This window comes from Lacerta agilis, chromosome 6 (assembly GCF_009819535.1).
Source record: "Lacerta agilis isolate rLacAgi1 chromosome 6, rLacAgi1.pri, whole genome shotgun sequence".
NCBI classification, from domain to species: Eukaryota; Metazoa; Chordata; class Lepidosauria; order Squamata; family Lacertidae; genus Lacerta; species Lacerta agilis.
The window spans coordinates 48,430,962-48,457,641 of NC_046317.1; the positions used below are offsets into that span (position 1 = coordinate 48,430,962).

The window sequence follows — 26,680 nt, forward strand, 5'->3', positions numbered from 1 at the left end:
CGGCAGACCAACACGGCTACCTACCTGTAACTAGAACATTTCAAGAAGTGTATCGACTCTTCCAGGAGAGTCAGAATCCGGTGATTCATCAGGATCACCAAATACATTCAGAGCACCAAAAATATTCTTCTAGATAGTGAGGCAGTCTTATCTCCGCATCTGTTAATTGGAAGCCACACGAGTCACTCAAATCCATTGACTTTCAGAAATGAAATATGCATAGTTTAACCTCACTGTTAACCCCCTCCATGATGTTGGGGAGTTCTATGGGGCTTGTGGGGTAGCCATGGCAATAAAGCATTAAGGAAGAAATGTTATGCTGCATTTTCTGCCTTGGCAGCACAAGCTGCCCTGTGCAATGGAGGGGGATTAATATTCCTTGAAGAAGATCCAAGAGGGAAACCTGAGAGTCATCAGAGAAATGCTTTAATCCTATTTAAAGGCTTGTTAAGGCTGATGCTCAAAACTGGCACTGAAATTAGGCTTTTGCCCCCTTTCATATTTGCTTTGCATTAGAAGAAAAATCAATCAGAATCCGGGTGTCTGGTTTACAGCTGTTGGAAGAGCGCAACTTCGAAGGCACGGCGCCCACGGCTCTCTATCTCCTCCTTAATCACCCTCACAAACGCACAACCCAGAACACCATCAAGTGAAAAACCCATCTGCTTTCATCCAGAGTCTGCTGCGTCGGAGAGAAGGAAGCCTAGATTGGGAGATTTGTCAGGCACACAGCAGGCTCACTGGGATCTCAGCCTCCCCCTCCCTTCCCTTGTAGTGAGAGAGACCGAAACAACTTGAAAGATGATGGAGGCTGTGCTTATTACTCCCTCAAGGATTTTCCAGTTAATGAGGCCACCTCCCCTCGGCCCAAGCTCTTTACTCTGTTACTGTTTCAAGGAAGACCTCGGCTCGCTACAAAGGGCACTTTCTGAAGTTGCCTTTTCAATCGCGCAAGAGTCTCGCTCTAAAGTTAATTGTCTCCCAACTATATGCCGGTTGAAACCGCTTCCTAAGGAGGAGTTATGAAATGAAACCAAGCAATAACTCTCCTAAGGATAGGGCGGTTGCGCATCTCACACAGAGCTGACTCGTAGGGTCTGCAAGGATGCAGCACCAGTCTTGTCTGCCAGGGAGGCTACAAGGTGTGGGTTACTCTGGGCCACGTTGCCCCTCTTGAAATGATGGAGACGTTCTGCCATTACCCAGCTTATCCCATGACAGAGCTACCATCCCAATTGCAGCTGCAGACACAGCTATGGTGTCGCCGTAAATAGAGGTGGCAGCGATGCTCTGCTGTGCCTCATCAAAAGGAGTCCTGGGAAGGAAGATTAATTAAGGAGGATGAAGCAAGTAAAGTGGAGAGAGGCAGAAGGGAATCATGTTGGAATTTAAGGGCGGGAAATCGCCTGTGGAAAAGCCAAGTACTTTCCCCCTTTGGGATTGAGGGTCCTGTGCTGACAGCAGGAAGACAGTTACTCCTCCATCAGTCATCCTGATGGTTGCATAGACAAGCAGGGAGTCTCTTGCTGTGTGCTGAAGCTGGTAGCATGTGCTGACTGCAGGAACGGGCACGGCATGTTGCAGACTTGAATTAAGCAACACAAAAATACTGCAATAGCATTCCTCCTTTACATTAGAGGCTAGAATTATTGGGCCTGTGGTCCTTCCTCATCCGTGCAGTGCACCCCTGGGATTCGCCAAGATCTAGTAGAATCTTCATGCCATTTCTGCAGCCATCCCATCAACATCTGGTTGAGTAGGGATTTGAACCCTGGTCTGCCAGGCCATAGATGCGGGTGGCGCTGTGGTCTAAACCACTGAGCCTCTTGGGCTTGCCGATCAGAAGGTCGGTGGTTCAAATCCCTGCGACTGGGTGAGCTCCCACTGCTCTGTCCCAGCTCCTGCCAACCTAGCAGTTCAAAAGCACGCCAGTGCAAGTAGTGGCGGGAATGTAAACAGCGTTTCCGTGCACTCTGGTTTCTGTCACAGTGTTCCATCGCACCAGAAGCAGTTTAGTCATGGTGGCCACATGACCCAAAAAGTTGTCTGTGGACAAACGCCGGCTCCCTCGGCCTGAAAGTGAGATGAGCGCAGCACCCCATAGTCACCATTGACTGGACTTAACCATCCGGGGTCCTTTACCTTTTTTACCTTACCTAGTCCAACACTCTAACCATTACACCATACTGCCTCTCATTACCTTTCCCAGGCCTGAAGAGATGTACTGGACAATAATAACCCAAACCATAGAAATGCAGTGAAAACATAAACCAAAACTTCCCATTCGTGTTTTCTTTTAAGCCAGAAAACTTCAGCAGCAGAAATACAATGCTTTAGAGCCAAAGGCTTTTGGGAAAAGATAACCCTTCATCTTTTTCTGAAAAGCCAACAGGGAGAAACAACTAGGAAACAACTGATGACCCTCTTCTGAGAGCAAAATCGAAAATTCTTTCTAGTAGCACCTTAGAGACCAACTGAGTTTGTTCCTGGTATGAGCTTTCGTGTGCATGCACACTTCTTCAGATACACTGAAACAGAAGTCACCAGATCCTTAAATATAGTGGGGGAGTGGGGAGGGGTATTACTCAGAAGGGTGGTGGGAATGGGTGATGGGCTGATAAGTGTGGAAAACCTGTTGACTCTAAACGGCTGCAATTAGTCTTGCAGGGAAGGCAAGGGGTGAGATGGCTAAAGATGGCTTTGTTATGTATAATGAGATAAGAATCCAATGTCTTTGTTCAAACCAGGTTTCTCCATGGTTTTAAGTTTGGTGATTAGTTGCAATTCAGCCACTTCTCTTTCCAAAAGAAAATAACAGAACACCACTAGTCATCACATACAGCTCCCAAGTTAAAACAGTACAACGCATCATCAGAGATCTACAACCTCTCCTAGACAATGACAGTTCTCTTTCTCAAGCTCTGGGAGGAAGACCCTTCATCGCATACAAACAGCCACCCAATCTCAAACAGCTCCTCACCCACAATAATACAAAAACAGGACTCAACATGGACACTGGTACCAGAGCCTGCAATAAACCCAGATGCCAACTTTGCTGCCACATAAACCCGGATAACACCATTACTGGTCCCAACAACATCAAACACACCATCTCAGGACTATTTAATTGCTCATCTTCCAACATTGTGTATGCAATCAAATGCCAACAGTGCCCTTCAGCTCTCTATATTGGACAAACAGGCCAAACCCTACGCCAAAGGATAAATGGACATAAATCTGATATCAGGAATCACAAGACAGAGAAACCAGTAGGAGAACACTTCAATCTCCCAGGACATTCTATAAAAGATCTCAAAGTAGCTGTCTTAATACAAAGAAATTTCAGAAATAGACTGGAAAGAGAAGTGGCTGAATTGCAACTAATCACCAAACTTAAAACCATGGAGAAACCTGGTTTGAACAAAGACATTGGATTCTTATCTCATTATACATAACAAAGCCATCTTTAGCCATCTCACCCCTTGCCTTCCCTGCAAGACTAATTGCAGCCATTTAGAGTCGTCAACAGGTTTTCCACACTTATCAGCCTATCACCCATTCCCACCACCCTTCTGAGTAATACCCCTCCCCACTCCCCCACTATATTTAAGGATCTGGTGACTTCTGTTTCAGTGTATCTGAAGAAGTGTGCATGCACACGAAAGCTCATACCAGGAACAAACTCAGTTGGTCTCTAAGGTGCTACTAGAAAGAATTTTCGATTTTGTTTTGACTATGGCAGACCAACACGGCTACCCACCTCTTCTGAGAGGTTATTCCACAGCCTTGGGGTAATTTGTCATAAAGGTCCTGCAGATCCCAAAGAGCTGTAGGGGTCATAGGTTTCTAAGATGTGCATTTCAGGCCAGGCCACAAAGGACTTGAAAAGTTAAGAACCAGAACCATGATTTGGGCTCAGAACCTAATTGGCAGCCAGTGCAGCTGCAGACAATCAATCTGCATCCCAAAATCTGACAGGAGGCAGGCCCCGTATAGAACGCATTACAGCAGTCGATCTCAGAAGTTATGCCAATTTGCATGAATGCAGATATCTCTCTTTCACTACTCCATCAAGAGGCACACCCTTTGTAAATAGATATATCCGATGTTGCCATCTCTTAACTTAAAGCTGTGTAGTAGCAGGCATGGCGGGAAAGTAGCTCCTTCCTGATAACCCTTGACACCTGCCTGCCAAAAAGCAAAGGAGACTGTGAGAGCAACCGTAGCCTCTGGGCCTGAGCTGATGGAGCAATTGCTACTCTGTCTATCACAGGTAAGGCAGCCCCCATCTAGAGCATTAGGACTGTTAAATAGTGGGAAAGATGGATGAAGACACAGCTCTTAAAACAACCAGCTCTTTATTTCAGCTCTGAGTCCTGGACTGAACAACAGCTTAGCCGACTGGCTTATATTAGTACTAAGTAACTTGCAACAGTAACAAAGTCCCTCTAGCTACCCAATCCGTGAACAACACTCTCAATCCTTCATTTGCATGTTGTGGACCTGAGTGAGAACTGCAGCCACAGTGGCCAGAATGAATACTGCAGTCAAACTTAATACATACCGGTAACAAGGACAATGATAGAATGATCTCGATACGAATCCAAGGCAGACCTTTTAACATCACAGTAATCCAAGTTTATGCATCAACTACCGGTGCTGAAGAAACTGAAATTGACCAATTCTATGAAGACTTACAATACCTTATAGAAATGACACCAAAGAAGGATGTTCTTCTCATTATAGGGGATTGGAATGCTAAAGTAGGGAGTCAAGAGATAAGTTTGGCCTTGGAGTTCAAAACGAAGTAGGGCAAAGGCTAATAGAGTTCAGTACTTTGGCAACCTCATGAGAAGAGAAGACTCCCTGGAAAAGACCCTGATGTTGGGAAAGATGGAGGGCACAAGGAGAAGGGGACGACAGAGGATGAGATGGTTGGACAGTTTTCTTGAAGCGACTGGCATGAGTTTGGCCCAACTGCGGGAGGCAGTGGAGGATAGGGGCGCCTGGCGTGCTCTGGTCCATGGGGTCACAAAGAGTCGGACACGACTGAACGACTGAACAACAACACCTGCCCTACCTCTATCTTGACTGGTTTCAGTCACCGCTTGTTGGACCTCATCCACAGTAAATGCAGTGAGACTTAAGAGTAAACATGCCCAGGATTAAATTGCCACAGACCTGTATCTCCCTTGAATGTTTCTAATGTGCTTTGAAGTCATCTATAGTTGTGGCCATAGTCACATAGTGACATAATTTAATGATGCAACCTGCCACACTCACACAGCATCCCCACAGGACTTAGAAGCTGGAGTTTCCAGAGCTCTGAATCAGACAGGGAGTCTATGCGAGAAGGTTCCTCACTAGATCAGCAGCCCCTAACACGCTAGCAGCATTTGCTAGTCGCCTTTGCTTATTGGATGGGGCCAAGGCAGGGAAAGATGGTGGCAAAGTCAGGGCTTCACAGACACAGCAGCTGAGCCACTGCTGCCAATCCAACAACAGTTTGCCTTTCTCAACCTTGGGTCCCCAGATGTTTTTGGCCTACAACTCCCATCATCCCTGACCACTGGTCCTGCTACCTAGGGATGATGGGAGTTGTAGGCCAAAAACATCTGGGGACCCAAGGTTGAGAAAGGTTGTTTAGAGGATGGTGATAGGGCTGTGCTTTCTTGACCTGGAGAAGCCCTAGCCTCCGAAACAGTTTGAACCTCATCTTCACCAGAGTCCTTGCACACTGCAAAATCCCCAGGCCGTGACCTGCAGGGTTAAAGGGCTCGTCTCCTCTCTCCCCTTGCCCAACTCTAATTGCACAGAGGGTGAACTTATGGTCCACATCTGTAGATGGGTGGAGGGTCAGCCATGCTGACCTTGGAATCCTTCTGTGACTTGTGGGGATGAAATACACTGATTTAGTGAATCTGATCCCTCATGAAAGCTCTGTTGAAACATTAGAGCCCTTCCCCCGACACTCTGGAGTGAGCCTTTCCATTTGCAAGGAGAAAACAGAAGGTCAAATTTACTAAAAATATGGAGCTGGAAGCAGTGAAATAGCTACAAAATATCCAAGCTTTGAGGAGAAAAATGAGATTTCCCCCCCCTCAAACAGCTGGCTTCTTCATTTGCATATGTCAAAGGTCAAGCACTGAGATCACAGGCTGCTACAGGAGTGAGTTGTTACTTTGGGCTTCCAGCTGGCTCCCCAAATCAAATGTGATTTATCATTGTAATCTATTATCCTTGTGCATTATATATTATAGATTTGAATTTACATTCACAGCGTAGCTCTGCTGGGTTCCTTGCTCTTATTGTATTACTGAAATATTGGAATATTCTGTCTTTTGCAGCTGCATGCAATCATCCTGACTCCTTTTACAATCTGCTCTGCTCTTTTCCTTCACTTGTGCGTAGGGATGGTTGCAGGGAGATAATCTAAGTGGTGCTAGCCTCTGGAATGGGCTGGGTTTAATCACCAGAAGAAGAATAGGGAAAACTTTGGCCCTCTGGGTAGACACCAACTCCCAGCAAGGCCAATGACCAGAGCTGATGAGGAGTGTCTGCTGGACCAGGCCAGGCATCCTGTTGTCAAGGGGGTTACCCAGATACCTCTGGGAAACCAGCAAGCAGGACCTGTGCACAAGAGCACTCTCCACTGCCACCCCTTGGCTGGCTTCCAGCAACAGGCATCCAGAAGCATCGCTGCCTCCAACCCTGGAGGCAGAGCATAGCCATTCTGGCTAGCAGCGATGGATAGCCTTCTCCTCCATGAATTTATTCAAGCCAACCAAGCTGGAGGCCATCGCTGCCTCCAATTTGAGCAAGTTCCCTAGTTTAATTATGCACTGTGTGAAGAGGCCCTTTCTTTCTTCCAACTTTCAGCTTCACTGGATGCCCATGAGTTCTTGTGTTAGGAGAGGGGGACAGAAACATTTCGCTATCCGTTTTCTCCATCCCCTCTGAGCAATGGGTTTGGGCAAGTAAGTGGGCACTCTTGTGTGTAGGCTGGGTCTGCTCATGCCTGTCCATGTAATGGTGCCTCTTAGGGAATAGAGGTGGGGGTCCACTCAAGCTGGTTTGCAGGTGCAAGCCCCTCCCGAGTTGCCATGAAGATCTCCTAGCAGGAGCCAGAGCAGGGGCTGGTTCCTTCCTGTCTCCCTCATCAATGGCATCTGGTTGGCCACTGTGAGAACAGAGTGCTGGACCAGATGGGCCATTGGCCTGATCCAATCCAGGAGGTTCTTCTTATTTTCCATCCTGGCACTATCGTCCCATTCCTCTCCCCACCCCCACCAGTCCTGCCAACAAGTTTTTGTGGTGCTCGTGGCACAAATGACTTTCAGGAAAGATGAAATTCAGACTAAAAGTGGGGTAGACGAAGAGCTGACAGTGTTGACCTAGCTTGGGGTTTTCCTGTACTTTGTTGGTTGGGTAAACCTCAAAGTTGCTAACGAAAACAAAAAAACAGAAAGCCCCTTCCGGCCATAGAAAAGGAGGGGGGGTTGCAGTGGAGCACGAGCCCTCCACGTGCACAAGGGATGCTCGCATCCCCTTGTGCGATTGGGCGAGCTGTGGGTGCGGTGCCCAGCCGGCTGGCCAACTGGCGCAGCCGGCTAGGGCGTGCCCACCACACTTAAGTGGGCCCGCAGCCAGAGCTCGCCCTCTTCCTCCTGGGCTCCCGCTCGTTACAGCTTTCCTCCTGCTCTTCGGATCAAGAATCGGTGGATCGTCGAATCAGGCTGCTGCTGCTGCTGCTGCTGCTGCCGGAGCTTCATCGCTGGATCCGCTCGGTTGCCCTCTGGCCTCCGAATCCTACCTTATTTCGCTGTAATCACTGCTGAAATCGCTCCCAAAGGCGTTTTTAAACGCCACATTCCTTTTTAGGTTTGGCTTCGGATCCTCCAAGGGGCACGACTAGCGCAGAAGCCAGCAGCCGGCAGCCACGCGGCTTTCGTTCCGCTATCGCCGGCGCTCACCCCCACACCTTTTTTCCGCCGCACAGCTGTTCCGGAGCGGCCGCCTCACAGCTGATCCGATCGCCGCCTTGGCCTCGCCTGCTTGCCGCGGCTGCAAGCGTTGAGATCAGGAAGGGGAAAATTCTCCCCTTTTTGAGCGGAAATCACTGGGGTTTGCTGGGGGGGTTTTTTCCTTGCAGGCCTTGCCAGCGCTCGCGGGATCATCGCCGCCGTGCCGCTCCGGCTTCCGCATCGCCCAGCCACGTGGTTGTTTGCTCCGCTGCCGATTGGCTGAGGCACCGCCGTCAAAGGGTAGCTAGCGTCCTTGTTCCAGAGCGTCATCGGGGCTTCCCCAACTGAGGAGCGGCCGTCTTCGGGGATTCCCTTCTAGGCGCAATCAGCATTGCTGTTTCCTGCCGCGCAGGGGATTCCAAGCCCGGCGGTGTGGCTCTTTAGGGAATTTTTCTGTCTGCGGATCCAGCCGCCTCCAGCCCTTCGATCCTGCTCCTCAATTCGGCCTCAACAGCGGAGAGCGTCTTTCGGGGATTCCCCTCTCAGCGCAGCGCGGCCGCTGGCTCCTTTAATCAACACAACGGATCGCCCCTAATCCCGGCTGGGTAACGTATATCGTACATTTCAAAAAACGGTGCAATACTTTGCTGTGGTCTGTTGTGCTAGCCTATTGCTTCTTATTCTACTGCCCAGCGTGTTGCAGGAGCCACCGTTTTGCTGTGGGGCACGTGTCCTCACCATCTTGGGGGAGGCATCCATTGTGTGGGTGGGCACGCGTCTCGGGGTCAGCAGCTAGCGTTACACTGTAGCATTGCTTAGGGTTGATTATCTGTGTGCAGATTCATAGCTGTTGTGCAGTATATTTGTTTTTGTTTCCTGTTGGTGGTCTTTCTCTTCTGTTGCTGGTTTTCTAGGCAACGCGTAGCCGCCATTTTATTGCGACCTCGGGCGACGCCATTTTGTGCCACGTGGGTTTTGCCTCTTGAGCAGGCTGCAGCAGCTTGACCTGTTGATTATTTAGGATTTATTGCTTTTGATTGCTACCACCATAAGTGTTTTGCTGCTTCACCCAAGGAGGGATAGATAATAATCACATTCTCCCTCTGATTAAAGGCTGACTGTGAATTGGATGCTAACAGTTACTGCTGCTTTATAAGGAAGTTCTTACTCTCTTGACAATCAATACATAGCAAGCAATTTACCCTTTAATAAATAAAATAATAATTAATTAAATAAATAAATAAAATAAAATATCTGTGGCTCTAGTAGTTATCAGCCCTGAGCTAAGTGTAAGTTTTGGGGTGCTTCGTGTTAAGGCTGTGCAGCCTAAGTAATTTCTCTGGTTATTTTATACCACCAAGTGCTTTAGGCAACAGGCTGTCGCCTGTTTATTAATCTAGTATCTGTGTCTGGTTTTCAATTGCATAACATTGTGACTTGGCAGTTTCAAATATCTGTAAGAATAAATTAATAATTAATAGTAAGTGTTCTTCTAATTCGGAAATAAATTAGCAAATTAGTGTCAATAAACAAATAAATTAAATAAATTTAAAAAAAAAAAAAAAAAAAAAAAAATTATTATTAATAATTAGTGTAACTACGAATAATTAGAGTTCAAAAACTTATTTGTCCTTAAACTTACATAATTGCTATATACAGTTATTGCTGATATAAATTAGCATAATTACTGTCTATAAATAATTAAATTGTTCCAAGCTTATAAACTGCTGTATACAGCGAATTGTGAGTAAGGGAGCAATACATTCGTCAATTAAAGGGTGCATCTAAAAACCTCAAATAATATATAAGGTAAGCAGGAACTGAAGATATGGCATCAAAAGGTAAGAAATCAGCCACGAAGTCTGCTGGTAAAACAGGAAAAGGAAAATCTCAATCTCAGGGTGGTGCGGTTGTAACAATCTCTCCCCAGGTTTTAGAGAGTTTGCTAACGGGTTTTCAAGCAATATACAATCAGATCAAGCCCAGTTCATCTGGGGTGGAGCCTCCCACACAGAATACGCAGAGCACGCAAAGTTGCATCCCAGACACAGTACCTTCGGACCCAGAGCGCCCAGGGACTTCAGCATCTCTACTAAACACACAATCCCAGAGCATGATAGCACCGTCGGACTCAGAGCGCCCAGGTACGTCAACATCTCTACTAAACACACAATCACAAGGCATGATAACGCGGTCCCAGGCCTCAGACATGGTAGCAACAGGTGTGACGCCCTCGCAAGGTGAGTCTTCTGCTTCCCAAAATAATGTTTTCTCAGTTCAGTCTTCCCAGGGTGTGCCTAGTTGTTTTCGGGAAGCTCAGCCTAGCGCAGGTACCTCTCAAGGGACGGTGCTCTCGGAGACATCTTCTGAGGAGGAAGGGCAGGAGCGCGCCAATGCACCAGTTATACAACCAGGGCCATCTGCTCCAGGAACTGCGTCGGCTACCCAGCCAGGGCCTTCTACAGCAGGACCAACAACGGCACAGCAGGAGCAAGAAAGGGAAGGGAAAGGGAAGAAGAGGGCGAAAAAGAGTGCGCATGGAAAGTCGAAAAAGAGTAAGCACTCTGACACAGACGAGGATTCAGGTACGTCCTCAGACTACGATAGTGATGCCTCTATGGAAGCATATTGGGGTGAAGGAGAAGATCTGGTTGGCCTTCCTTTATGGGCTCATGAAAGGAGGGCCAACTCACATCGGAAAACCTTTAATGGCACACTGGAGTGGAAGGGAGGGGCTTTGGTACCGGAAACCAAAACTTCCACATTTGTTTCCACTGATGTTATTTTGGGTAACCACCTCACCAAAAGAAAAAGGACAAAAATATTGAATGGGGATTATGTAGATATTTTTACCCTTCTCCCCCCGGTTAAGGTCACTGCAAAAGGGGAGAAGAAACGTTCTTACGGGAGGCGTAAGTACAGGGAGCCTAGAGCCGAGAGAACTTTTGAGAATTGGCTCGATGGGTTCCAGATTTTTATGGGCGTGGTCGTTGCTGCTTATCCCAAGAGGGCTATGCACCTCTTGGCATATTTGTCTCATGTAAGGAAAGCACGGGCAAAGGCGGGGGAGGCAGCCGCTCTAACTTATGATGAGGCATTTCGCAGAAATGCCTCCCTATTGTCAACCACGCGTTGGGACCTGATTGACCAGAATTACTGGAATGAACATGTGGGTCCCTACATGGAGAAGAAGCAGCCTGACCACTATAAGACAGGGAAAACTGAATTTAGGAAAGAAACCCATCAGGTATGCTGGGAATTTAATAAGGGGTGGTGTAAGAGACCGGTATGCAAATTTGCCCATGAGTGCGAAAAATGCTGGGGTAACCACCCCGCGACGGCTTGCTTTAAAGGGAAGCAGTCCTTTCGTGGGGGAAGGGGGGGCTCCCACCCCGGTACCAGGAGTGCTCCTGGACCATCCCACGGCACAGGCACCAATCGCTAGTAACATCTCCATGGGCCTCGCCTTCTCCCCCATAAAACTCACCCCTTTAAAATCACTACTAGTTAGTTATCCTAATAGGGAAGCTGCCAGATATTTATGGGAAGGGTTTTCACAGGGTTTTAGGATCCCAGTAACACAGCCACCATCCTCACGCAACCCTCCTAATCAAAAATCAGTTAGGGAGATGCCAGACATAGCAGTAAAGAAAATTAATAAAGAAATTTTAGCAGGCAGAATTGCTGGCCCATTTATAGCTCCCCCCATACATGACTTACACATATCCCCCTTGGGTATAGTTCCAAAGAAGACCCCAGGGGAATATCGCCTAATACATAACTTATCCCACCCAAAAGGTTCCTCAGTTAACGACGGGATCCCCCATGATCTGTGTTCGGTAAAGTATGCTTCTTTTGACCAGGCCATTAAGCTTATCCGCAAGTTTGGGAAAGGGGCCCTGCTGGCAAAATGCGACATAGAGTCAGCCTTTCGCCTCTTGCCAGTCCACCCACAGGATTTCAAATGGTTGGGCTTTAGGTTTAAAGAAGCATACTTTGTTGACAAGGCTATGCCAATGGGTTGTTCAGTGTCCTGCTCGGCTTTCGAGACCTTCAGCACCTTTTTGGATTGGGCCTTGCGCTTCAGAACTGGCCTGGAGGGGGTTACCCATTATCTGGATGACTTTCTTTTCGTGGCTAGTGCTAATAATTCGGACTGTACATCACTTTTAAAAGCGTTTGCAGAATTGGCAGAGGAATTGGGTGTCCCATTGGCTAAGGACAAGACTGAGGGTCCTGTTTCTACTATTACTTACCTTGGAATTGAATTGGATACCATCGCCCAGACCTCGCGTTTGCCTCGGGAAAAATTGATAGCACTAAAAGGGTTAATACAGGATCTTCTCCCACTCAAAAAAGTCACCCTTAAGCAAATACAGTCTTTATTGGGTCATTTAAACTTCGCCTGCCGGGTGGTTTCCCCGGGTCGCCCCTTTTGCGCAAGATTAGCTAGGCTATCTGCTGGTCTCAAAAAACCCCATCACAGGGTTCGACTCAATAAAGGGGTTAAGGCCGATTTGCAAAATTGGGTTCAATTTTTGGAGGAATTTAATGGGGTGTCCCTCTGGCAGGACACAATCAGGCTACGCATGGACTTTCAGGTCCAGTCAGACGCAGCAGGTTCATTGGGATTCGGGGTTTATTTCCGAGGAAAATGGTGCGCCCAGCAGTGGCCGCCTCATTGGAGGGGGAAGCCTATAACACGCGATCTCACTTTCCTTGAATTCTTTCCCATAGTAGTGGCAGTGCATTTGTGGGCCGAGGATTTCAGAAATCACCAGGTATGCTTTTGGACCGACAACCAAGCTGTGGTGGGTGTTCTCTCTAGGCAATCGTCACGCTCCCCCAGGGTCTCAGCGCTGCTGCGCTCCTTTGTTTTAACATGCTTGAAACTAAACATCCGTTTCTGCGCCAGATTTATCCCGGGTTTAAATAACGACATTGCGGACGCTTTGTCTCGTTTTCAGATGGACCGCTTCCGCTTATTGGCGCCAGAGGCCCATCAATTACCGGAGCCATTCCCGGAATACCTTTGGAGCCTTGGGAGTGTGACGTCCTGAAGGGAGTATCAGCCTCAGTCGCCCCCTCCACTTTTAAATCATACAAAAAAGCATGGGCTGATTTCAGCAATTTCCGGGCTAATGTGGCGGGGGTGGGTCTAGACACGCCCCCTGGCAAGCGCGAAGTTTTGCAATACCTATCGCAATTATGGAGGAGGGGGAGAGCCGCCAGGACCCTTAACATTCATTCAGCTGCTATTTCATTTTTTAGTAAAACCCTATTCTCGGTTGACCCGTGCGCGGATTTTGTGGTGAGGAAAGCTTTGGAGGGTTGGCGCCGACTTCAGCCACCTAGGCCAGATGACAGACGCCCCATCACATTTGATATATTGGCAAAAATCCACTCGCTCTTAAGAACAATTTGCTGGTCCAAATTTGAGGCGCGGTTATTCTCGGCGGCCTATTCAATTGCATTTTTCGGGGCCCTCAGGATCGGTGAGGTGGTATGGGAAAATCACTCTAACCGGGGCATTAGGATGGAAGACTTGAGATTAAGCCCAGCTGAGTTATCAATTCTAATTCGTCATTCGAAAACAGATCAGAGAGGGTCCGGCGCTTGGATGCGCCTGCAGGCAACGGGCCATAAGGGCCCATGCCCAGTAAAAGACACACGCCGTTTCCTGCAGCTCAGACCACCATCACCGGGCCCCCTACTGATTCATCAGGATGGCTCTTTGTTAACTCGCCTGCAATTCACTCGAGTCATGCGTAAGGCAGTCGCAGCTTGCGGTCTCTCCCCTTCAAAATTCGCGGCACATTCTTTTCGTATCGGGGCAGCTACAACAGCCATGCACATGGGTTTGTCAGTGGAGAGGATAAAAGATCTGGGTCGGTGGAAGTCAAAAGCATACAAACGCTACTTGCGAAACACCATATGATTAGCGTTCACTGGCATGTCGTACTCAGCAGCTCTTTCTTGCACCTCTTTCAGAAAGCCGTCACGTGCGAATTTGGATGGTGGGACACAGCATCGTCCACTGGGCCAGGGACCGCGCCTTCCGCCGTGGTTTGGGTCGCAACCTCGGGCTTCCTGCATGGGCGGACGTATCTTGGCTGACCAGAAGGGGGATGCATTGGGATGAGTTCCTTCCCACAGTGAAAGCCAGGGTGACAGTACATGGCCCACCTGATGCTTTGGTTGTGCAGTTGGGCGAAAATGATTTGGCATATCGCAAGGGCGTGGACTTACAGTGGAAAATTTTCATGGACTTTGATGAACTGTTGGCTGCATACCCGAAAATGACCATTTTCTGGTCATCACTGCTGGAGAGGAGTGTTTGGCGTGATTGCAGTAGCCCGACTGCGGTTAACAGAGCAAGAAAGTTGCTGGAGAAGGCGGTGGCCCGCCGCGTGGTGGCGCTGGGGGGTCGAGTCATCGCTCACCCCGCTATAAAATTCAATAAGACGGATCTGTACAGGGATGATGGTGTTCACTTATCAGATACGGGAAACGATGTGTGGTTAGCAGATATCATATTAGCTATTAGATATTGGTTACGGGTGTGAGGGTATTGGCGGCGAGCCAAATGTTTTGGCTCGATTGGCGGTTAGGCATTGGATAAGGTCAGGAAGGTTAGGAGGTGGGGGGGGAGGACGGGCCAACACCTCCCCCCAAGTGCTGAAGGGTACTTCGTAAAGGAGTCCGGGGGGCGTGTCCGTGTCCGAAGCCGTGGGTGGTGTGGGCCTAAGGCACGCCCCAGATCGGTGATCACAGGGTGAGTCCTTAGCTGATGTGCAGCAGCAAGGGCTCACCCAACAGTGGTTATCCCTTCCTGGACTGCCAGCACGTCGTACTGGAGTCGGATATAGTCTAGTTAGATCCAATGCCTAAAGCCAATACCGCTCAACATCCGGAACCAATAAAGTTGTGGCCTTTTATTCTCCATTTAACCTTATTTTACGGTGTCTTGTGTCTTTATTTCACGGGAGGGATCGGGATATCGACATGCAAAGCCCCTTCCGGCCATAGAAAAGGAGGGGGGGTTGCAGTGGAGCACGAGCCCTCCACGTGCACAAGGGATGCTCGCATCCCCTTGTGCGATTGGGCGAGCTGTGGGTGCGGTGCCCAGCCGGCTGGCCAACTGGCGCAGCCGGCTAGGGCGTGCCCACCACACTTAAGTGGGCCCGCAGCCAGAGCTCGCCCTCTTCCTCCTGGGCTCCCGCTCGTTACAGCTTTCCCTTCCCACCCTCCCCTTTAGTTTAGGTTTGCCTTGACCTTGCTATGGATCACGATTGGTCGCCGTTGAGGGGCCAGGTAGGAATTTTTCCACCTGGCAAATTGGCCCCGCCTTGTGGTTTTTTCGCCTACCTCGTAGCAACTCGTCACAACTTTGGTTTGGCGGTTAGGCATTGGATAAGGTCAGGAAGGTTAGGAGGTGGGGGGGGAGGACGGGCCAACACCTCCCCCCAAGTGCTGAAGGGTACTTCGTAAAGGAGTCCGGGGGGCGTGTCCGTGTCCGAAGCCGTGGGTGGTGTGGGCCTAAGGCACGCCCCAGATCGGTGATCACAGGGTGAGTCCTTAGCTGATGTGCAGCAGCAAGGGCTCACCCAACAGTGGTTATCCCTTCCTGGACTGCCAGCACGTCGTACTGGAGTCGGATATAGTCTAGTTAGATCCAATGCCTAAAGCCAATACCGCTCAACATCCGGAACCAATAAAGTTGTGGCCTTTTATTCTCCATTTAACCTTATTTTACGGTGTCTTGTGTCTTTATTTCACGGGAGGGATCGGGATATCGACATGCAAAACCCCCACCATCTTTCTGCATTCACTCTTTGGGGAAACACAGAGGAGGAGGCAATGCCTCTGGCAAGTGCAGACCTGATAGCAGCTACATTTACACATTATTTCTCCTCCAAAGCTCAGTCACCACCTCTGTGACACGGCTGCTGTCGGAGAAGCCAGCTGCTAATAGGAGTTGCTGACTGCCACAGTGGGGTGATGGAGGGGGCAGCTGGATTCCCCTTGCTTACCAGTAGCAGTCAAAAGCGGCAGCAGAGGCAGGATATGTCTCAGACAGCACCATGCATGCACACAATCACTGAGCGGCAGTTCAGTCATCACAGGGCAAACACATTGGAAGGAAATAAACAGAGCGCCGGGCAGCTCTTTCGATCGGGCAAGCAGAAATGTTTGCACTGATGGTGTGAGCTGCCCTCTCCTTCTCCTGCAGGCTGTTCTGGGGATTCTCCCAATCTGTCCTCAAGACAACTGGGGGGGGGGGGGTTGCAGGGGACATGTGGAAGGAGGTGGGAAAGTCCCATTGCACCAGTGGACTCTCTTTCAACAGAGGTTTTTAGACAGAGGCCATCTGTCAGCAATTCTTTAGTTATGATTCTTGCTTTGAAGGAGGTTGGAGCAGATGACCCTTGGAGCTGCCTTAGAACTTTACAATTCTAAGTCCTTGCAGAGGTGGGGACGGTCCACCCCGGGTGTCATCCCTGAGGAGGGTGACAAAATCCCGGCCAGGCCCAATCGTGGTCGGGCCGGTTCGCACCCCCCTGCCTGGCCAGTGTGCCGGATCGCGTCCCCGGACTAGCCGCCATACCAGATCACACCCCCCCCCCGCCAGGCTGCCAGGCTGGATCACACCCCCTGGCCTGGCCGCCATGCTGGATCATGCCCCCCAGCTAGGCGTGATTGCCCTGTCCCCTGAGTCAGGAGTAGCAGGCAGGCAACAAACCATTACCCTGCGCTCCCAACTGGAGTAGGCAGGCAGGCAGGCAGGCAGGCAGGGGAGAGGACTTGAAGGAGGCAGGTGAGCAAACAATGAAGGGGGGTGGGAATGGGCATTGTGCCTCCTGTCCCGTCCCTACCTATGGGTGGTTCGCCCTGCCCCTATGGGTGGTTTGCCCCACCCCCGGGCGCGCTGCCCCAGGTACCCAAGAGGCTTCCTCTGCCTCTGAGTCCTTGCACAGGGAGGACTCATTAGTTGAAATCCATCCTCTGGGCAGTATTCAACTAGGTCTTACTCGGAGTAGACCTATTGAAATCAGTGGCCCTAACATAGAATCCAATTTCAGTGGGTCTTCTCTGAGTAAAACCTAGTTGAATACCTCCGATGGTTGCTTCCTGGCTAGTTGCCCTCATGGACAACAACAGTTTATGCCAGGGCAACTAGACAGTGAGCAACCATGTGCCTGTGCCGTGCTCAAAGAACCACCACTGCTTCTGCCACCTGCTGTCTGCTACCAAATGTAGGCAGGAATCTTCCTCCACCTCAGAATAACCTGCTATAGCAGTCAAGGGTTTCCCCTCATTGAATGGCTTCACCAGCCACTACTGGTATGAATTAAATGATTCTAGGAGAGTAACATGCCCCAAAGGGACTCAAGCTGTCTCATAAAGGAAAAAACTTATAAACTACGGGACTCTCCTCACCCCAGAACACTCTACACCACACGAGCTCCACCTGGGGCTGATTCAGCTATAACAGCCAATATACATACACAGATGACTGTGTAGTATATATCCTCCTCCTCCTCAGGCACACAAAGTGGCTGTATCATATATAAATTAACACCAGGAATCACTTATATGAAATATCTTATTCAACACTGACAGCTTGGGTTGATAACAGTAAGAGTTGTTCTTTTCTTTTTTTCTTTTTCCCCCCGTCCAAGCTGATCTTGGCCAGCCATTCATTTTGTGGTTTAATCTGCTTGTTTGTGTGTTTGTTTTCCAGCTCAAACTCCACGGGATATCATTGCAAGAGCGAAGACATGGTTGGTCTGATTTCTTGTGATAAAGAAGGTGCATTATTTGATCAATCCCATTGTCCATTTTCATTGATACATTTGTTAGAGCCATTATTAGGGGAGGAAAGGGGAAGTCACAGGAGGAATCATATCTTCTCCCAGTGCTTTCCCAGGCCAAAGTGTCAGAATTATTATTTATTATGATTATTATTTATTGAATTTATATGCTGCCCTATATCCGGAGGTCTCGGGGAGGTTCACAGAATAAAATCAAAATATAAAACCACAAAATACATAATCAAAGTAAAAACAACAACCCAATAACCCCCCTCCCCCCCCAAAAAAACCCACATTTTATAAGTGGTGCAAACAGGTGGCCAATTAGGGAGATTCAAAGAGTTCTCCATCATAGAGGGGTTTGTATTTATTTTACTTCCAAAGATGGCACTAAAATTGGCAAGTCATATTTCAGGTATTATGAGAGGTAGAGACTCAAAAGGTTTGTCTCCAAAACCTTCTTGAATTAAGTTCCAAAATTTCGATCTATTCCCCTCCATAAGAGTGAGAAACAAAGATTTCCAAATATTTTCATAATGCACATTTTTTTTACCCCTTATCAATGTTTTATACTCTTGCCATTGCTGTTGTAGAAGAGAAATGTGTTAGAACTATTAATATGGGAGAAAAGGTGGAAGTAGCAAGGGGGGGGGGAGTCTACCAAGCTGTCGGGTTCTAAACATGGAAAAACAAATGATCACCAATTTGACACACTGAATAATAAACTGCTTAAACAAGAGAATTCTTTTATAAAAAATCTATTGAAATGTACAAAAAAGAGGAAATGGTTAAATACATTAGAAATATGAAACCTATTGCAGAAAAAGGGCCACAAAACTGTACACTGTACAAAAACTGTACCAAAAAAAATGACAGATATCTGATTGAAAGATGTCGCCAAGGAGATACCAACACCTGACTTTTTCTCTCCCCCCCCCCAAGTGATAAATCTGGAAAGAAAGAAAAAATCCCATCACAAATGGAAGTGCCAGCAGAAAAGGTTTCAGAGCAAATTGATAGGTTAAACAGTAATAAGAGACCAGTCCCAGACAATATTCACCCAGGGGTTCTGAAAGAGTTCTGATACGAAAAATCGTTGAACTGCTCATTCCAGTTTGTAACGCAAGACAGCATCTATCTTGGTATCAAAGAACTGGAAGGCAGACAATGCCACACAAATCTTCTTAAGTAACATCCGATGTAAATGCAGGGCAGGGAGGATAGCAGTAATGATGACTAGAAGCAGAGAGATGAAATTATTGAATAGAAGTGACATAAAGAAGAAGAAGAAGAAGAAGAAGAAGAAGAAGAAGAAGAAGAAGAAGAAATCCTTGAATAGAAGTGACACGTTGAAGAAAAATCAACATGGGGAAGGCCCCATAACTCAGTGGCTGAGCACACCAGAAGAGCCTTGCTGCATCAGACCAAAGGCCTATCTTGGACCAGATGCTTATAGGAAGCACACAAACAGGACATGAGCACAATGGCCTTCTGTTGTTATAGCCAACTAGTATTGAGGCATGCTGCTTCCGATTCTGGAGGTGGTATAGCTAGTGGTGACCAATAGCTCTTTCCTACATGCATTTGCCTAACCTCACTTTAAAACCATTTAGACTAGCAGCTATTACTGGATTTTAGCCCTCTCCAAGCATTTGGGCAGGGGTGGAGGCAGGGAACCTCTAGGGGGAAGGCCTACATGTGCCAGCCCTGACCTCAACAGGCCCATGAACATTGGGTGTATCTGATTCACCTTGAATTTTTTACACTGCATGGGATGCTCTGAAGGGGGCTTCCAAGCATGCTGAATGAATTTGTCATGACTTCAGATACTAGGTCAGAGGCTATGGTGCCGCTGGCTATGGAGCCAGCCCAGGTTCCTGGCTCTGAGCCTGATACTGGTGATTAGAAGACCAGGAACTCGAGGCTAGAAGGAGCCCAGTTAGATAACATCACCAGGGTCTTTAGAAGCAGGGCCAAGTCCATCACAAATACTTTCTCTTGGGCCTGAGTAACTGAGTGTCTCCCACAGTACTTTGCCAGTCCAACAGCACAGGGAGCACACCAGCAGGGAGGCCATGGGATGCAGAAAATGTGCCCTTCTCTAGGACAAAAGGTTGGCACTATCGCAGTCCCTAGTTCTCCAAAAGGGAGCAGAGCCTAGGAGTAGAGTGGAGGCAGAAGCTTGAAGGCCTCAGTTTCCTTCCAACCCTTGTCAACACAAGTTGCCCACTAAGAGCTCTCCATGGCAACTGATCTGCCTTGCTCCTTTATCCACAGGACCAACAAATGGACTTTGAAGCCTCCTTGCAATTGGAAACACATTGTGGGCAGGCTTCCAAGCATGTTGAACTCAACCTGCGTACACACCCCCTTCAGACCTTTGTGCTAAACATGCAAAGGACAGGAATGAAGTCGGGTGGGGCCAGCATGCATGGGGGCAGGGGTGGCATTTTACCACGGAGTGTTCAGGCCAAATGCTTGCAAAGGGCCTGTGTGGTAGCGAATTCCATAATTTTAGGTGCCAGGAGAGATTTCTAGCTGACGCTTTGGAGAGCAAGTGTCAGTCAGAAGAAGACAATACCAGATAAAGAGATGGATGGATTAACTCAGTAATGCATTGTCACATCGATCATGGTTCACAAATGTATTACAGCTGGCCTATCTTTCAGTAGAAGGGTTCAATTTAATGGTTGTGTGGAAGAGAGAATGTCAGCAGTCGGTGCTCATCACATCACATAGCTTCAGTGGGGGGGGGGGCAGAACCCTGCTGCCACTCCCATCTTCTGCACAACCATTAATGCTGAAAGGTTAATGATCCTTATGCTCTAGCTTCCTTCAGTTAGGAATCACCGAGGTTCCTTGGTTTTAATGTACAATCCAGACTGTTAACTCTTTCCTGCATGCCTTTGACTTAGTGGGCTTTTCCCCATCAATAGTCCAGAGGCTTCCCACCTAATGCAGCTTTAGTTGTTGGGACCACATGGGAAGGGGAGAGAATTAAACTTCCCCTTCACAACTCCTATGCTCCCACTGCTACACAGGCCCCCTCATGGCTGCTATTTTACATGTTTAAAACATATGCAGGTCTATTGCATTCACATAGTTTGACCCAGATACACCCAAAATTAGACGGACCTCCCTCCTACTGGGTTTTTGTGTGGCTGGCAGTGCAAGGACCACATCTCAATTAGTCAGCAGCCCACTGAGAAAACACTTTGTGGTTACAGAACTCTTATGAAAAGAAGACACTGCTTTGAAAGATCCAGCAAGCCTCCTTCACAGTGGGCTGTAGTTAGATCTTCAGGCACCTAAACCCAGTGCCTGGAACTCTAAGCTATAGCCCAACAGGACGCCAGGCTGCTGGAAATTGTGGAAGAAGAGATTCTTCCCTATGGGAGTTTTAGGTGTATAACCCTCTTTGCCTGAAGTTTTTTCTGGGCCTGAGCACTACAAGCAAAAAGATAAAGGAGCCTCTGTTTCACCTGTTGAGCTGTTATTCCAGATGTTGAGTGTACAATGAGAATCTCAGAAAACAGGAGCTATGCAAAACAGCTGGGGTTTGGATGAATTTCTAGCATCATGTAATTACTGTTAATTTGCCAAAAGATTGCTCTAATCCTTTCTGCTGTAGCCTGAATTCCACACTGTGAAATTGAATGCAAATGCATGCAACAAAATATCACAATTCCATTGTGAGTGCATACATATAGACTGCATTTCTGTTTCCAACTAGAAGAGTCAGTTGGTGACTGAGTGGACCCAACAGCTAGCTTTTCTTCTCAACTGCACATTGAAAAGCTCTTTATTCCCTCATCATTAAAAAAAGAAGAAGTTATCCTTATGAACCAAATTCCCCGTAGTGCACAAAGAACAAACTTTACTGGAAGTTGTGCCCCTAGCTCTGGCAGGAAAAGTAGAGTGCGATTCATGTCTCGAGCCACATCTTTTGTTCCATTCAGAAACCGACGAGCTTTCGTCGAGACCACTCTGAAACCAACACAGCTGATTCACTGGAATTAATTCACACTGTCCAAAGGCTGATCTGCAAATTGAGTTATCTGCAAGCCATCTGATGAATGAAAGGAGATACGTTTCAGTGGGAGCATATCAGCAAAGCCTCCCAATAAGGCACTTGCTAATATCCAATCACTACTTGGCACTTTTCAGATGCAGACATTAAACATTACTAATGGTATTTAGATCTATTTTTTTCCTGGAAGCATTTCACCAAACAGCAGCAAATTTCCAGTACTACCTATGCATCATTCCACAAGTGAATTACAGACATTTTCAAATAAACCACTATAATAGGTATACTTTTCATTTGTTCTTGCAATTTAATTAACCAGAAACAATTTTACTATTTAATGTACGAACAGATAACTGTGTTTATTGGAAAGGAGAGGAGGGAGAGCTTTGCATGTTTCCCTGCTTGGTCATCTGGAGGCAATTCCTATTCACCACAGGTAACCAGGTGAGTGGTTATTTACAACTTACAATCCTCTTTTAATTCCCCTTTAATAAAGCAATCTAATCACAAGTTATGTTTTAAGCAAGACTATTTTATGTATGAAAGAAACATCCAGGGCTACAGATAGTTCTCCTTAATTCTGCACGCAGAGATTTGTTTCCATCTATGATGCAATACAAACAAGAATTGCAGCTGGAAAAGTTTGTTTGTTTTTTATTCCTTTCATCAAATTTATATACCAGTTATTTTGTTTTTTGAGCCCTCACAGCATCTGTATTTTCTCCTTCTCAGGAAGCCAGAGTACAACCTGAAACCTGCAAAACACCTGAAAGGGCCTCCTCTCACTCTCTGCTTCCATCTGAACATGTTTAACGCTAAGGGGGCCTTGCTGCCTTGCACAAAAGAGTGTTGTCCCTCAGAAAGTGGGGCATGAAGGAATGCTGCATGCAAAGTTCCATTCTGATTCAGTATTGAACCCATTCACTCCACTTGGCTTAGATTGAACTGTTAAGAAAGCATGACGGCGTGTGATTCAGTCTGATGCTTCCTTCGTAATAAGCCTAATTATATGCAGCTAGCAAACACACAGAAAACCCTTTATCTTCTCAAGGCTGAAATGAAGATCCAAAATGTTACACTGCTCAAAGAATATCAGTGTACGAGGGGAAAGCTCTACTTTCTGGGAAATCACGAAGGCACTGATAGGAGTTGTAGTCCAGAAAAATGGGGTATAAATAATAATAAATTATTATTATTATTATTATTATTATTAATTACCGCAGGTCCCCCATCCCTGCTAACCTGGAGCACATCACAAGACTGCATTATTGTATCTGTTAAGTAAAGTGGAGTGACTTCTCTTTCCCACCCACCCTGCCCCACAACTGCTCGCCTCCTTCTCCCTACCAATTGTACATATGTACAGCATAACTATCTTGCATTAATTACAAAATCCACAGCTGGGCAATACCCTTATTAAGTCCAATCAAAATGTCTCAAAATAGCGAGCAAGCTTTTCAAATTGAGGGGAACTTTTCATCAGCCAGCACATAAAGCAAGCAACCTGATGAAGGCTACAGAACTCAAAAGCTTCTTCATTATTTTGTGACATTTTAGTTGGTCCTGATAAATATATTGCCCAGCTGTTGACTTGGGTGGTGGTTATTTTTCGCTTATGGACAAAAATGGCTTCCTATACTTTTTCAGTCTCATATTAAGTGATCCAGCAGCATTTTGCAACATTAAACGTTAAAAGGATGGATCTGTGGCAGGGGTGGATAAAATGCAGTCCTCCAGATGTTATTGAACTACAATGCCCATCATCTGTGACCATTAGCCATGCTGGCTGGGATTGAGTCCCCCTATTCTATAGTCCCCCTATTCTATAGTTTGATAAACGTTTTGTGTAAAAGTAGTTCAGTTTTAGACATCTGTGCAGAACAATTCCCTGCAGCCCTTGATCAGCATGAGCTTGCCAACAACAACAAAAATAACGTGTGAAATCTTAAAGGTGCTGTCTATATTTATATAGCAGTAAGATTTACATATTGTAAAACCACTCAAGTTTTGATGTTCTATATAAGTATTGTATTTGTGGAGCTTAGTAGAAGAGGAATTTATTCCTCACTGGATACATGTTCATTTCATTATCAAATAAGATAAATTTTCTCTCAGGGTTTACAAATATAACATAGGTAAGATATTTCCTTAAATTAATTTGTTGCAGTTGAAGCAGTGTGGAAGCTACAGTTTGATATAAAGGTCCCTTAGAAACTAAGTTAAACCCCTGGTCCATCTAGCCCAGAATTTGCATCGCTCCAGATGTTGATCTATAGCAGGCTTGGGTAACATTTGGCTTTCCAGGTGTTGATGGACTACCACTCCTATCACCACTCACTACTTGCCACACTGGCTGAAACTGATGGGAATTGGAAGTCCAACAACTGTTGGAGGACCACAGAGGTCCCACCCCTCATCTTCTCCATCTGGAAGCTGCTCTCCCAGACCTCATCCACACTATACATTGAAAGCTGTATCATAGCACTTTAAACAGTCATGGCTTCCCCCAAAGAATCCTGGGAAGTGTAGACCGTTAAGGATCCTGAGAGTCATTAGGAGGCCCCTAATCCCCTCCCAGAGCTACAGTTCCCTGGAAAGAAGAATTGAGTATTATACCATCTTGAGGATTGTAGCTTGTGGAGAAGAATAGGAGTCTCCTAACAACTCTCAGCCCCTTAAACAAACTACAGTTCCCAGGATTCTTTGGGGGAAGTGACATCTAGACTGTTTAAGGTGCTATGATACTGCTTTCAATACAGAGTGCAGATGGTCTTGCCTAGGCTCACCACCAGCGATGTCAAGAACTGAGCCTGGGACCTTCTCAATGATGAGCAGAGGCTCCTCCACGAAGATGTGGGTCAGTTCTCAAGGTACAGCTTCACACAACTCCAGCAGGATGAAAATCAGCTATCACAGGTCTAGAGAGCAAGAAGGAACAGCCCAAACACCTCCATCACAATTTGCCTCCTTTTGTGAGGAGTTCTGAGCTCAGTATACTTCTTGAGCTATATGCAGTAGCCTCACCTACAAAAGTTGATCCAGTGATTCTTGAGGCATCCTTTCCTCCTTCACCAATAGCCTTGCTAAAGTGAGGATCTGGGACGCACTACAAGACAATGGGATCCGGACCATGGGCTGTCTATTCAAGAACAGGTAATGTGCAACAGAGACCCCCAATAACATCTACCATCTCAAGTTCTCAGACAAGGCAACTGATGCGTGTATTATTTCTATCTTCTGTGGCTGTGCTTCCCCCTTAACTCAACCGCGCCTTTTCTCTCAAGTTTCCAAACGCTTTCCAATCGGCCTTTCAGAATCCCAGCCGAATTATGGGGAGAAGCAGAAACTTTGAGCAAGCAAGCGGCAAATTGCACATCTTTTTCCCCTCTCTGAAAATCTCTGCCAGCAGCTGCTGGCTGCGCTAGGAGAAACTTGCTGCCTTCCTCTACTTGGAGCTGTGCGCGCCCCCAAAGGCAACACCCCGGCACACGCGTACACCTTGCACACGAGCCCACGCGGCCTCCCATTTACCTGCAGGAGACGGTGACCTCCACTTTGGTGGCGGGGATGCTGCCGGTGAGAGGGTCGAAGTCCCGCACCGACGCCATGTCCTCGAGTTTGTCCAGAACGTCCTCCTCCATGGGGGCCACGCCGGAGAGGGCAGCTGTCGGGGCTCGACGAGGCTCCCGGGCGCCGGCTTGCGGGGCGTGGAGAGTCCGATCTTGCTCGCAGGGGGCTCTCGTCGGCTCAGCAGGCTCGCCCTCCTCGCTTTGCCTCGGCTCTGGAGGCGAGTGGGGGGTGGGCGATGTGCGAGAGAAACAACCCCGGGGCTTGGAGAGAGAATCCGGGCGCGCTCTCCTCGCCACACCAAGACGCACACACAAATACACCTACCCTCCCTCTCCCCGGCGATCCTGTTCTCTCTTTCTTTCCTGGAGTCCGCGGAGTGGGATTTCGAAGGAGCTCCGCCCCCTCGCAAAAACAAAATCACCGGGGAGCAGCAGCCCAGCCCAGCCGCGCTTCGGCGGGAGGGAGAAGGAGCCGCTTCCCAGTTTCCTGCGCCCAGCGCAGGTGAGGGAGGTTGGGAGTAGTAGGAAGGCTTCGAAATCCAGACCCCGCGCGGGGAGAGTTTGCCAGACGGGGCAGTCGCTTCGTTGCGCGGGGTCTATCAGGGGTTTCTGTTTCTTCTCCTTCACCCAGTGGCGCTGTCTCGAGGGAGCTGCTGCCGGCGTCTTGCAAGTGAGAGCGTTTGTCTACGTCCGGGCATGTGGGAAAGGATGCGCATGGCATGGGGCTGAGGCTTATGGGATCCTAGAATCGTAGAGTTAGAAGGGATCCCGAGGGTCATCTAGTCCAACCCCCTGCAAAGCAGAAATCTTTTGTCCAGCGTGAGACTCGAACCCACCACCCAGAGATTAAGAGGCTCCTGCTCCACTGACTGAACAATTGGGGTGGGGGGCTTTCCCACATCAGGGACTCTGGCCTCTGGCACAAATATAGGAAGCTGCCTTGTACTGAGTCAGACTATTGGTCCATCTAGCTCAGTAATGTCTAAGGTGGCTGGGAGCGGGTTCTCTGGGGTTTCAGACAGGGGTCTTCCGCAGCCCTGCCTGGAAATGCCAGAATTGAATCTGGGGCCTTGGAAGCAGATGCTCAACCACTGAGATGGACCTTCTTGTAAATGGAAACATGTCACATTCTGCTGCCCCACTGCCCTACTCCAAGGACCATGCATGTGACACATAGGATCATGACAAGCTCATACACGCACATACCGGTATATGTCACATGATTAACATTTATGGGTAATGCAGGTGGCACTGTGATGGTCTAAACCACAGAGCCTAGGGCTTGCTGATCAGAAAGTCGGG

At 47.8% G+C, this 26,680-nt stretch overlaps 1 protein-coding gene across 1 annotated transcript in view; it reads right to left on the minus strand.

Annotated features, from left to right (window-relative positions):
• Positions 1 to 25,616, minus strand: part of LOC117048537 (copine-5) — a 130,127-nt gene extending 104,511 nt beyond the window's left edge. Inside the window, exon 1 of the mRNA XM_033152491.1 lies at positions 25,341 to 25,616. Within this exon, the coding sequence (XP_033008382.1) occupies positions 25,341 to 25,450 (110 nt within the window). The 5' untranslated portion in view covers positions 25,451 to 25,616. The remainder of the gene's footprint in view (positions 1 to 25,340) is intronic.
• Positions 25,617 to 26,680: the final 1,064 nt, after the last annotated feature.